This window comes from Notothenia rossii (genome assembly GCF_949606895.1).
Source record: "Notothenia rossii genome assembly, chromosome: 2".
Classification (NCBI taxonomy): domain Eukaryota; kingdom Metazoa; phylum Chordata; class Actinopteri; order Perciformes; family Nototheniidae; genus Notothenia; species Notothenia rossii.
The window spans coordinates 63,139,495-63,153,867 of NC_136904.1; the positions used below are offsets into that span (position 1 = coordinate 63,139,495).

General features: G+C 38.8%; 1 protein-coding gene across 1 annotated transcript; it reads left to right on the forward strand.

The window, feature by feature from the left end:
- Nucleotides 1-256: 256 nt before the first annotated feature.
- crfb1 (cytokine receptor family member b1) lies at nucleotides 257-14,371 on the forward strand. The gene is made up of 8 exons (XM_079663386.1): nucleotides 257-336; nucleotides 1,558-1,666; nucleotides 1,858-1,978; nucleotides 5,878-6,038; nucleotides 7,656-7,819; nucleotides 7,985-8,147; nucleotides 10,375-10,505; nucleotides 11,896-14,371. Exons 2-8 carry the CDS (start codon nucleotides 1,618-1,620, stop codon nucleotides 12,649-12,651), a joined length of 1,545 nt encoding a protein of 514 aa, XP_079519512.1. The 5' UTR covers nucleotides 257-336; nucleotides 1,558-1,617; the 3' UTR covers nucleotides 12,652-14,371.
- The last annotated feature ends 2 nt before the right edge of the window (nucleotides 14,372-14,373 follow it).

Here is a 14,373-nt window from a genome sequence, read left to right on the forward strand (position 1 = left end):
AGGTAAAGTTGGTAACATTGCATACTTAACATAGACAGAGAAAGGTATAATAAGTGGTACTTTAATACATCGAAAGCCATGGGAATTAAATGTATAAAAGATTGTACAGAACGATTAAATGAACCTTATGTGACAAACCTACGCTGCAGTACATTCCTTTTGTCTTTTAACTGAAATGTTGCCACAGGTATTTGACAGTAAGAATTTTACATTGAAGGCGCGACAGGAAGTAGATGTATCTTCAGTGTATTCTGACGTCACTTTGGGCAAAATGTTGACAGCACGTATATTTCGCTTTTCTTTCTTGGACATTGAAACGCCTGTCAGCCTGTGTCGGTGAGTGTTAACTGAAGAGTCAATGTCATGGGTGGAAATGTTAGTTTGTGTTTTACCTATAAGTTAACAGTCCTGTTTATAAGAGTTAAACAAGAACAGAAATGCCACTCAGCCTGCCAGTTCTCTGTAAATGCGGATCAACCTGTATTTACTATGACTAGGAGAACAACTGTAAGCTAATACAGCAACTAAGTTAGCATTGAACTTCCTCAGAAGATAAGCGCTAATGTTAAGTGTATTACGAATACTACGTTGTGTTTCCCTTTATGTTAGAATTAAGTTAAATTCACTTTTTGTTGATCAGTTATGCCAGCCTAAACTCTGTTAATAAAAACACCATAGCCAGTATTTGGGACATTATTATGATATACAGTGGTGTCATCATATTTACCGAAGTATTGCACTTTAGTAATGTTTTGACATGCTTGTAGTATATTTGAGTATATCAATTTAATGCTATTTCAAACTTTTCAGACCACATTTCAGAGGTGATTATTTTTGCTATTTACTTCATTACATTTATTTAACACTCAGTTACTACGTAGTTACTTTGTACATGTCAAACACATGATATGATGATATGGTAAAATGCAGTACTGTAATTCAAACTACATCTAAATATCTACATTTGTATTTTTGAAATAAGCCATAGTTCAGATAGAGTACTTCTACTTTTTGTACTTTAAGTATATTTCAATGCTAATAATGTACTGTACTTTTACTTAATTAAAGTACTTCTTCCAACACTGCTAGTACTAGTACTCATGAGCCTCATGTCATTGTCTACATTGCGTGAGCTTGAATAAACTACATTTTAAGCTTTAAAAAAAAGAATGGAAAGATTATTTTGGAATACATAAAAACAGAATAATATAAAATTATCTTATAATGAAATACTTTAAGAGAGCCATTCTTCATAAAGTCTACTTTTAATTTTGATACTTTCAGTACATTTGGTTGATAATACTTCTGCACTTGATGTTACTGGCCATTATGCCAAATTAGTTATTTTACTTTTTGTGTTTTGAGTACATTTTGATCCTGATACTTTTGTATTTTTACTCAGTAAAAGTCTGGATTCCGGATTCTTACTTGTAATGGAGTATTTAAAAACCTTAGTATTTTGATTTTGCTGATGAAAAGGATCAGAGTACTTTATCCACCTCTGCCTGTTTAACATACACACCTGATCTAAGGATCCCTGTGCTCTGTTCTCCACAGTAACCATGCCATGTACGGAGGCTGAGAGACACACACTGCCAGGGCCTTTGTGAGGAAAGGATGGACTGCCTGCCTCTAGTTCTTTATCTCATGTCCCTTCTTGATTCTGGTAAGTAAACCAAGATCAATCAGATGAGATAATTTACGTAAACATTTGTCAAATACCTCAGATTCTGTTCTCCTCTACACTGCTCACTGTTATCAGATCTGACGAGTCCTTAATGTGTCCTGCCGAGTGTGTCTTTGTACCTTCTGCTGCTTCGTAGCTCTGAATCCATCATGTACTTCCTGTTAACACAGTTATCAGCTCCCTTCCTGCTCCGGTCAATCTTTCTATGGAATCTGTCAACTTCCGCCATATCTTGAGTTGGGATCCTGGTCCCGGCACCCCACAAGGAACAAATTACAAAATCATCAAGAGGTATTTCCCCCGCCCGCTGTCTTATTGGCTGCTTTTATATCCTACAGCACATGGTCTGATGGCAGTTTGGTCTTTGGGTAGGAGCAAGCTGTTAGTTACCACTTACCAGCCAGCAGACAGATTATTGTTGTTTTGTTTTTAGCGCGTAAGTAATGCAAATCTTCTTTCTTTTTGCAAATGTACCATCATTTGGCTTGTAAATGGAGATATTATTGTACCCTGGGTAGGAGAATACGTCCCATCAGACTGCATTCTAAAAATCGTACTCATACGAGCGCCAGTATGTCCTTGGGCCGGGTATCTAACCACAACCTTTTTTCTTCGGTAGTGTTGTACGCTTTCCAGCACCCACTACCTGACTGCTTTCTGCAATGCAGGCAAAGTTCGAGTTGCTTTCCGTTGCTTGCGTATAAATGTGGTTTCTTTTTTTTTTAAACACATATTTTTTTATCAATTTGGGAAATTGTTTACAATGACAAATAATTTCAATATTCTATTTAACTATCAAAATACATATCAATATCAGTAATACATATCAGCATACCATACAGCTTGAAGATGGGGAAAAAACAGGGGTGCAGCATCTTAGTTTCACCCTCTGGGAAACCCCACAGCATACTTCTGTGAAGCCAATTACAGGACACGTTGTTTTTTGCTTTCAAGAAACAAAAGTGAATTATTTATACTTATTTCCAAAAGGAGCTTAATTTTTCCATACTTTACTTTAGATTCATCAAATCTGTATTATGCTCAAGCTAAGACAGATCATCTAGCATTTGGAATAATGATCTCCCTCCTTCAAACTTCATCTAACTGTCATCATATCTGCAAGAAAACATGTTTTTAATATTCCTTTGAATTGCCTTTGTAATAAGCCAGTCATATCAGTATGCACATGTGGTGTAGATGGTATGTGGGGCGGATATGGTTCTCTCAGTATCACTGGCATGAAGAAAGGTCTTTGTAAAAGACACTGAACCCTAAACGGCTCCTGAGGGCTGTGATCGTGTGTTTGAATGTTCATCAATCCTGATGAGCACCTCGCTCACCAAGATAACATAACTAATAGAATATTTGTAATTAATGTATAAAGTGACAGCTTGCGTATAGGAGTTGTGATTCAAGGAAAACTATAATTTGTTACAACTTGACTTTTATTGTCACAACTCATAACATGTGTTCTATGGTTATGATAGTCATTTACTCCCTGTTTATGGATGAGGATCTAGAAATGTGGTAGTATCACTGAACATCAATCCAGCTCAAGCTGACAGACAGCATTTGATGAAAGACGTAAGCAGGCAGTACAATCATTAACCAAGCTGCTAAAGACATGCCTTACATACCACCGTGTTCTGGTGCTTTATGAGATCATGAGCAGCAATTTATGAACATGTGTGTACTTTGGTCCTCTGGTAATGTTAACCTATCAGATGTAACTGATTGAGGATTGTAGGAAAAAGCCAAGTTAAGCTTGACCGTTGTTTCTTGAACCTGTTGACAACAATTTCCACTCAAAGTCAACTTCACTTCCTTAACCCTTAGATGCATAAGTGGGTCTTTTTTGACCCGGTGAAGTGGTTTTCTTAGAGTATCTTTGTAATTACCTTTTTTTATCATTTCATATTCCAGCTATTCCTCAAAAAACATGTTTTGAATATCATGCCATTCAAATTTTTAATTTAAATGTTATACATTTTAAGAAATTTTTGTTTTTGTATTACTACCCCAAGCTTCCATAAGTGGGTCTTTTTGGACCCGTTGAGGTGGTTTTCCTGAAGTATCTTTGTAAGTACATTTTTGTATCATTTCATATTCCAGCTATTCCTCAAAAAACATGTTCTGGATATCATGGCATTCACTTTTTTAATTTACATTTAAAAAAATTATAGTTTTTTTTTACTACCCCAAGCTTCCATAAGTGGGTCAAAAATGACCCGCATGCATTTTCTATGGACGTTTTTTTTTTTTTTAAATGTAAATACAATTTCTAAAATTATAAATAGTGCAAAATTAAATATAAAATATTTCTAGTGGGAACCAAAATATAATACTAAATATTATACAAGTGATTTTTCTTAACCAAAATCACAAAAATGGCATAAAAACACATTATTCTAATACGGGTCCTTTTTGACCCACTTATGGAAGAGTGTAGGGTCCAGTCACTCGGGCATCTAAGGGTTAAAGAGTTCAGAATAATGGAACGTTTGATCAATTCCATGACAACGGACCAAAGTTGACTCTAATTGATTCGAAAGCTCTCGGACAGAGTCAAGCGGACACTGATTTGAGAATTCTTTAGTGTAAACCCAAGTTGTTACTAATCAGATTTTTCCTTTAAAGAAAAACATGTCCTTGGATGTATAACATTTTCTCAGTCAGGATACATCCTGGGGACAGCTTCTCTACCTTCAGCCTAGACACAGACGAGAGACAACAGGAAATGAAAGGAAACAGAGATGGGGGGGCTGACATGCAACAAAGGTCCCCAGTAGGGCCAAGGATGTTGTGGTTAATATGTTAGAACTATACACCCGTAGGCTGCCAGCCTTTGTATCGGTAGTGAAACACAGTGGGGAATTACAGAGAGCTACTTTCTGCCAATCAAACCTTTACAGCGGCTTTGGTGTCAGTATGCATAATCTATGTTCAATTCAGCCGAGTGGAAACTAAATCTTGCATGTAGTGCACACAAGACAATAGGTCCTTAACTCTTGATGTCAGACTGCAGTTCTATAGACCGGTGTTCTTAGCCTTTTGGATTTGTGACCCCCACCCCAGAAAAATCAGGTGTTTTTGACTTTACGCAGTTACTGTAGCACCTAGCCGGTGTCCGATGTGCTCCACGCACTGTGGCTGTTTGATGCATTCTTTGAAATCCCCCATCAGACACTCAAATTCATTAAATGTACTCCAGAAAAATGATATCCCTTGTGATGTCAAAAAAAATCCTTCAGATGTATGTTATTTTATTATTTTATTTTGACCACCATAAACATCTGGTGACTCCCAGAAACTATGCCCAGGTTGCCCAAACTACTGCTATCAGTCACCAAATATTTAGTGAATATAGTTCGAAAATCTTTTGTCACGTCATATCAGTCTTTTCAGTTTTATCAGCCTCCCTGAACAACAGCGAGTGAAAACCGCAACCTTTTCATTTGGTGACGTTTTTACTCCGATCGTCTGTCTGTAAATCTAAGGCTAACTAAAGCGCCTTCTTTGATGGAATTTCTGAGTGGGTGGAACTTTTTAACTCTTTAACCTCTACTTTTGTGGACCGTGAATGATGGTCAGAGCGCTGTTTGTTTCCATCTGTTGTTGTATCTAGAGTGTGCAAAGCAGCTGTGGCCACAGAGGGGCCCGCTGATTGTTTTTAAGGAACTGATGATTCTCCTATAAAAAGCTTTGGGAAGGAGTGTTTGTGTGTGTCTAGTTTCACATGATCTAATCTTTGGTTTTGACAGTCATTGTGAAGGTTCATATTACATATGATTGTATTTGCTTTGACAGAACTGAATTCACATGGTTTATTTCAATGATGTATTGAACTTACAACCGTTGAAATGCTCATGTGTTATGGTAATCTTAGCAAGCCATTCGTGTTATTTCTTCACTGTGTTACTAAATTGTAAAGGAGAAATGTTCTTACCAAATCCTTTGGAAAAAGGAAAACCAACAAAGATGATCCTACTAACATTATTGTGTGTGTGTGAATATGAAGCGCAATCTACTTCCTCTGTGCCATAGGTCATCATTGTTGACCAGGAACTATTTAGACAAGTGCTGTCAATAGGTTTAAAAAATGTATCGTACTAATCACAATAACAATCGGTGATTAATCACAAGTGTAATAATAGTCATTACTAGTATTTTCTATGTTTCTCATTCTGCAGGGTGGAGAAGAAAGCAAGCAAAAAGACACCGTCCTCAAAGACTACATCCATTAAGCTGAAACTTAAGAGCGAAGTCGAATATGAGCTGACTGTCCAGGCGTCTTACAACCAAACCCTGTCTGCAGAGTCCAAACCATACATCTTCCAACCTTTCACACAAAGTACGTCACATGAGCATCTTTTTACCTGCATGGTTTTTACCTTGGATTTATTGAATGAAATAATACATTGGTTGCTATGAGATAAGGCTAAGGGTTCATTCACACCAGTACCGTTCATTTGGTCCAGACCAGGGGAAAAGAGAGACATAGCTGCGTTTTAGTTCTGATCCGATTCCCGTTCACACTGACTTTTTACACAAACTATGCAGAGTATACATGAAGTTTTACGCATGACAGAAAACATGTTGATTGGACTTCTTTACACTTTAAAAGTCAGAGACCCACGTTTTGAGGTTGAGCCTGGCTGTTTGATCAGCACCAGGCTTCAATCCAGAGCTTTCACCCCAGCCCAAATTAACTGCACCAGTGGTGGAAAAGTATTCAGATTCTTTACTTGAGTAAAAGTACAAATAAAAATACTCAATTTCAAGTAAAAGCACTGTAACAAGAATGTGATTTATGTGAAAGTATTTAAATACAATTAGGAAAAATGTACTCAAACTAGGGCTGCTCGATTATGGCAAAAATCTTAATCTCGATTATTTGGGTCAATAATTGATATCACGATTATTAAAAGCGATTATCCATTTACTTTGAAAACATCAATTTATTGAAAAAAAAATGTTTAACAGTATGTTTTTAACAGTTGATTGCCCTGATCTTTAAGTATAATTCAACTGAAAGACCAATAACCGTTTTATTTCGATTATTTTGTTTTCATAATCGTTGCAAGCCAAAATCGTAATTGCGATTAAAATATGATTAATTGAGCCGCCCTAACTTAAACTAAACACTTTTTCTTCTTTGATATAGTTTAGAATATTTTAAAGCAAATCTTCACATCTAAGAAGCTGTTACTGTGAAATATTGTTTTATTAAATAATCGCTGGCAATACATTTTCTGTTAACCCACTCATGGTTTTAGTTACTTAAATACAATGTTGGATGGTTACATTTATACCAAATAATCATATTCTAAAAGATTTTTCTATTGTGACTCAAAATCTGAATTGATAAAGTAACTATAAATCTGTAAAATAAATGTAGTGGAATAAAAAATAAAAAAGTTGCTTCCAAAATGTAGTAAAGTAGTACAAAGTAGCATAACATGAAAATAGCTGTCAACCCCAGCCCCTGTAATCATTGCCACAAGCAGCATGATGCTACATTGTTTAAGGAGGGTTGAATCTATTCTGAGTGGCCAAACTGGTGGAGGTAGCTGGTGGTCTCCGTCTCCAGTTTCACTTTCTATATGAGTAGGCCCAAAGTGGAGGGAGATTCTTTGTGTGAACAGCAACGGTGTAGGCTTGTGTGTTTTTTGTTATTTTGCATCATGCAATCAACAGAACTTGTTTTAAAAAAGAATAGCCTACTTTTTAATCTAATAAAAACCTACATGCCTTGATGATGTCATTCATTGCATAGCCTTCCTATCAATTGTTTTTAAGCCTAATGAGATGCTGGAGGAAATGTTTTAACATTGATGGGATGGCTTCTCATGAAATTCCTACAGACTTTGGAGATCCTCTGAGGCACCACCACACACTTCTGTAACTGATGATTGAGAGGGATTATTTTTGTCTTTCATATTTGTATATTCTTTCTTCTTGTCACAAGCTAAAATAGGTCCACCAAATGCCTCACTACTTGGATGTGGCAACTGCATCCGGGTCAACATTTCCTTCCCTGAAGCTGACAGGAGTGCAAAACTTAATAAGAGTATGAAGACATTTTATGGCGCTCGCTTCGTAGTGTCTTGGTGGAAACCGGAAGAAGAAGGGGTAAGACGTCCATATCTCACTTTATGTCATACTATGTATTTCTTTGAATGATTGTAAAATGTTCTATATCTCGCACACAGTAAACCCAACCTCCCACATGTCGCTCACTTTTATTGCACCTTAATAAAGGACCTAATTGTAATCAAGTTCATTCTCCATATTTAGATGAAGTGGTCCATGGAAACAAGAGAAACGAGTATTACTCTGACCAACCTACAGAATGGTACAGAGTACTGTGTACAGGTGGAAACAAAGATCAATACGAATAAAAACACAGAGCCATCTGCTTTGAAGTGCATCTTCACCGGTATTGTGGAACCAAGTAGAGGTGAGCTGAAATGTCAGAGCTGATGTTTATGATGTTGTTAATAGGGCTGCACGATTTTGGGAAAAAATCTAATTGCGATTTTTCTGACAAATATTGCGATTCGAATTGCGATATTTGTTTTTAAGCGACCCAACGTAAGTTTATTGAAAAATCCGGCTATAACTCCGGCTAGGAAGGTCATATCAACATGCTCCCGTCTCTAGCACCCCCGCAGCCCGAGCTACGAGTGAAATAACTAAACTCACATGAAACTTCCATTGGGTTGCTTTAAAGTCAAGCTACAGTTTAAGATTCACCCTGTAATAGATGTAACACATCTGATGGAGCATTACTAACCTGACTCAGATGGTTTGTTTCACCAAACCATCTAGGAGAGCTCCATTGGAAGCCATTTAGAAAAGGGCAGGCACTTTAAAAAATACTTGGCATGTGATTAGCCGCGTTCACACCGCAGTACTTTTCCCACTTTAGTTCCGATATAGTTCCGAAATGTCGCGTTCACACCAAAAACAGCCGGAACTAAAATTAGTTAATGAGAACCTTTTCACTCCCTTTTCAGTCCCTGCTATAGAGCATGTACTTCCGTGGGAGAAAAAGGTTACTATGTCTGATTGGCTGGGTGGAATGCAAACCACGCCCGTCAAACTCCCAAAAAGTTTTGTGAAGCCGCCATTTTATTATCCTTGCATTAGCATGATTAGCATTAGTATTAGCACAGAAACGCAGAGAGACTAACTTATGGCAACACAAAAAAAAACATGGGAGCGGTGGAGATGAGGAGGTGTCGGCGTTCTGGCGATTTACTCTAAAGGCTTCAGTAGAAGCTGCTGGGAGTCCCAGCAGCTTCTACTGAAGCCTTCACCAACTCCGGGGACTCCGGGTGGCAGTATACGCCGTGAAGTTGTTTGCGGTGCGCCAGTAAACCCAAAGCAGAAGAAGAAGAAGTGACGACAGCGGCTTCATTTGCCTAATCCTCCCTCAGGGACTTATTCTGGTGTGAACGCGATCTGTACTTAGCTCATCAGAACTAGAGAGTTCTGATGAACTAAGTTCTGATGAACCTTTGTGGGAAAAGTACTGCGGTGTGAACGCGCCTATTGGATCAATCTGTCTATCACCTTCTATCATGGGCCACTTCTGAGTGGTTAACAATGGCTGGTACATGTGGAGCACAGCACTTCTGATTGGTGTGGATGACTGACACACAAGAAAAAAAAAAAAAAAAGTTTAAAAAAATCGCAGGCTTTGCGATTTGATAATCGCATCATTTCAAATCGCGATTTCGATTTAAAATCGATTAATCGTTCAGTTGATATGTTATTAATGAGATGCTGGCCAGGGGTTCCATCCTTACCCAACATGTAACCAAAGCTCAAAAGTTATTCTTTATAGCATTTCTTTGATTGTATAAACCCTCTTTAAGTCCACCAATTGCAGGATACCCACTTGAGCAAGTTCTAATCTGCTTAGATCACAATCTCAAATAGAAGAATAAGGCATACTTTATTGAACCCTCCGTTGACAATCTGTTCTATAAACCAAGCCCCTACGGATTGAGCTTCTGCCTCCTTAAGACTGTTAGAGTCCAACAATCACAAATCAGGACAATCAATGTGCACCGCAACTTTTATGCACTATACTGTAGTCGTACAATTCTCAGGACTGAGGGGAGAGAACATGCCCTCTTGCTTAACATTGTGCCTGCTCAAAAGAATGCATACGCCACTTTCTAAGCAAAGTTTCAAATGTATAAACAGCAAACTTGGCGGGACTACAAATCAGCCCGGGACTCTCGACCGGCCCACTTCGGTACCGCAAGTAAATACCGCTAGAAAATTGTCGACAGGGGGCGGCCCACTTCAGTACTGGCCCATCGGGATTCGTCCCGAACGTCCCGGTGGCCTGTCCGCCCCTGGCCCTATATCTGTGTCTACCTTTGTAACATGTTACACTTCAACACTGACGATTTTAATGTGTGTGTGTGTGTGTGTGTGTGTGTGTGTGTGTGTGTGTGTGTGTGTGTGTGTGTGTGTGTGTGTGTGTGTGTGTGTGTGTGTGTGTGTGTGTGTGTGTGTGTGTGTGTGTGTGTGTGTGTGTGTGTGTGTGTGTGTGTGTGTGTGTGTGTGTGTGTGTGTGTGTGTGTGTGTGTGTGTGTGTGTGTGTGTGTGTGTGTGTGTGTGTGTGTGTGTGTGTGTGTGTGTGTGTGTGTGTGTGTGTGTGTGTTCAGACCCTGTTGTTTTAGGTACAGTTGCTGCCGTTCTGATTGTTGGTATTGGTGTTGTGATGACCTCCATGTTTGGCCTCTACTACACTGGATTCCTCTGTAAACTGAAGGCAACTCTACCTAGAGCACTTATTGTAAGAACTATATATCTATATATATATATATATATATATATCCGTCTGTCTATCTGTCCGTCAATCCATCCATCCCATTGAAGTTCTTTATTTTCATTATACACTTTTAACAACAGGTCGAAACATGCTTCTAAGTAGGCAAATGAACCCTTAAAGGAACAATGAAAAGTATTTATTGGAAAGTGAAGTTGCAGATGCTAAATAAATACCCCTTTAGTCCCTTTCCAAGCATGTCAGAAAACCTAGTTGCCTTAAGGTAAAAACAACTTCAACATGTGTAAGGTCCTCTCTAGGTGCCTGTATGCTGTGAATTAGATCAGAACTGGAGAGTTATTTAATCGAAAGAAGAGCACAGACAGCACTCAAGGCTTTTCTCCAGGGAAAATGTCTCCCTTTTCTTGCTTGGGCATTAGTTTGATAAACTCTTCATCTGCCAAATGTTTTAGGAAGCAAACCACTTCAATCCTTAGTTTCCCATGTTATATAAAGCAGCCACTTTCAACTTTGGTTCTGAAATAGAAGCCCAAGACAAGTGCCTTAAACTTCACTGGTTTCAAAAGAAGACAATTACACTATTTTGTGGTTCAATTTTCAAGTTTTCTTATCTGTCTTTTTCAGCTTATGGGTGTTTTTTGATCCGCCCTCTCATGTCACTTCTGGTATTACAAAACCACAATGGTTCGGCCAAAAAACACAGAGGGCGACCATCAAGGCCTCCAAACAGAAGCCTACAAACTAAGGGGTTACCTCACGCTGACAACGTCCACTTCTAGTGTTTAGTCTACAGCGATTATAAACTAATAAGAACATATCTCTGAATATTTCATTCTATTTATGCCAATAGATCCCCAAAAATGACAATACATGGTGCTTTAACTATTCCATTCTCTCTAACTGTACTTTGAAGTCAGTATGCTTCAAACAAAGAGCTATTCAAACAGCATCTGATATTTATGTGCACCAATGTCTTTTTTTCCATTAAAGCTTCATCCCATCTTCTTTTGGTGCATTAGCAACATTTACAGCCCCAATTATTTAAAATAGGGTTGTAAAAGTGTTCTTACTGGATAGTTAATTTATCTCATTGAAAATGTAAGTCAACGGGAAAACGTTTTTGTATGACCAAAATGACGTCTTGGATGCTGTAGTACCACCGTTTGGCCACTACAGCCATTCCAAAAATCAGCTTTAACAAGACTGACACTTACAGTGGATACCGTAGCTTCAACTTAACCATCATGTTTCACACAGAACATTTGCTGTCTTGGCTCCCTTTGGCACCATTATTACATTATGTTGAATAGATGATTCCTGGGGATGGTGCATTTCTAAGTTGACATATCTATTACACTGTAATAGATATCTCTTCTCTCCCTCTTTGCTACCCTAGGAGGCTCAGAGCCAAGGCTACACCCTGACACCGGAGAGGACAATCCCTGACAATATCTCCGTTAGTGCAGGGAGGGAGAGACCGAAGAAGCCCTACAATGCCACAACTCCACAACCCGCCACCAGGGGCGCAGACTCGAGTGACGAGGATGAAGACGAAGAGGGAAAGATGTACATGAATAGAGGATTTTCCTCGGGGGAAAATTCCTGCCAGGACTCTGTTGATGTGTCGGGAAACAGCAAGGTGTCTGCGTCAGGGGGCTCTGGCAGTTTGACGCGGGGGACGCAGGTACCGGACACAGTACTGGAGATTGAGGCACCACATGTGGGGGGTCTTGATGAAGATGAGCCCAAAGCTGAAGGAGCTCTCCTGTCTGATGGAACAATGACAGGGGAGGTGGAGCAGGAGCAGGTGTGTGAGAGCTCAGGGAATATCAATCTGTTCTCAGTCACCCTCGCTGCGCTGGCTGTATGCGAGGAAGAGGAGCACAACACAAGAGATTCTCCCACAGACCTTTTGCAACTTTCTGATCTGGAGCCTCTCCTGCACACACACTCACAAACTGAGTCAGATGATCAGACAGCCGTGGCATTATTGCTACCCACACAAGAAGACATTACTGAAGGCACACTTGCGGACACTTTCTCTAGCTGTCTCAACACCTGTGATGGTGAGATGCAGCATGAAGAGACAAAAGAAGAAGAGGAGGAAGATGAAGAGGAGGAGGAGGAATTCTGTGGATACATGCAGCACTAATGATGTGTTGTGCTGTTTGTGAAAAGGGGCCTGAACAAGGCTATTTCTTGCAGCTTTTAAAGTGACATTCAAAGAATAATATATAGTATAGTATAACTTGAGCTTAACTAGTGATTTGTTTTCTGCTTTACTGAGGATAAGGTCATCTGTGGTGTGTCGTGCCTCTTACACACGTGTCTGTACATCTATGGGCAGGGAAGCTCCTCTGCTCCATGGCTCAGGGCAAATAGAAACAGCATCATTGTGGTGTCATCTCTAATGTCACATCAGAGCAACAGTGGACCATTTCTGATGTTATTGTTGTTTGCACAATAGACTGTTATCCTGTTGTAGAGCTTTACTTCGATATATTTCAATTGAAGACCAGAAGGAGAAATCCACCTAGCAAATCACACCCTGTTAATGGTCATTAAGTGCATTCCTTTTATTTGAGGTAACTGAAGTGTTGTGTCTGGCCAGACACAACACATCCATACAGCTCTCCTGCGGCATTGGTCTGATTTTGAAAGCGAGTTGTTCTTGTAAACATCTAAGTAAAAAATATGTAACTTTTCTGAGAGCTTCGATACATCCCACCTATGGATATAAAACTTCCCGAAAAGTCAACATAAAAAGATACCTCACATAAGCTCAAGTTAAATAGACATTTGGACTTGTCCCCGTATGGCACTGTGTCACTGAACCAGCATGAACATTACCACAACTCTGAAACTGAAGCACATCATTGGAATTGTCCTCAAACTTATCATTTAAACCTTGATTTTGTTTTGTTCAAAAGGCCAACTTTCAATCCCTCATTAAAACTCAACTCTTCAATCATGCACCAGTGTATGAATGTGTGTGTGCATGGGTGGATGCTGGCTTGTGTTGTAATGGACTTTGAGTGGTTGCAAAGACTAGAAAAGGACTCATGCTGTGGGTAATACACTCTATTCCAAAGTCGCAGTTTGAAAATGAATAGTTGGTGCACATCTTTTAAAAAATGTTTTGTATAAGTATGTTGATGTTATTGTATGCTAATAACTAAATAAGCTGCAATATTTGGTATGTAGGCCTAGTATTCACTGTATAAAATGAGTATGTGGTATTGGATTGGAACACAGCCTAATTAAGGATTGATCAGGCAGCTGGAAAGACACCAGCAAAAAATAATGTTGTGAAGTTAAATGGGAATTTTCTGTAAAACCATGTTTGTTCTGTTCTCACATTGATATTGCATGCGTGTGTTAATAGATTAATGTTTCAGACCACTGATGCGTCATTCTAGAATATAATTCTTGACTCCATGCTTTAAAAACAAGTTGAAAAAGGTACACAAACAACAGTCCTATGATTTTACTTCTTCTAGGTCACGTGATTTCCTATCAACAGCCTCGTCAGATGTTACGTTCACGTAACGACGGACAAATTCAATTCACCTCTCGAAGCAAAGTAAAGTTGCAAGTAACATTTTTTATTGTGTGTTTTACAATACATTGGGGGGAAATAACATAACTTAAGATGTAGCATTATCACGTATCTAAGAGAAGATGTAGTCTTATCACCACCTGAGAGTGAATGCTGTTTATCTTTTTTATTCGTTATCGTTATTTTTGTCCTCACTTTACGTTGCATGTTATCGCTGTCTAATTAAAAATGCCAACTTTTGTACTGAAATAACAAAGAACATTCCTGATGTATTTATTCATTCTTCCAATTAAAGGAATTTTTGAAAACGCTTTA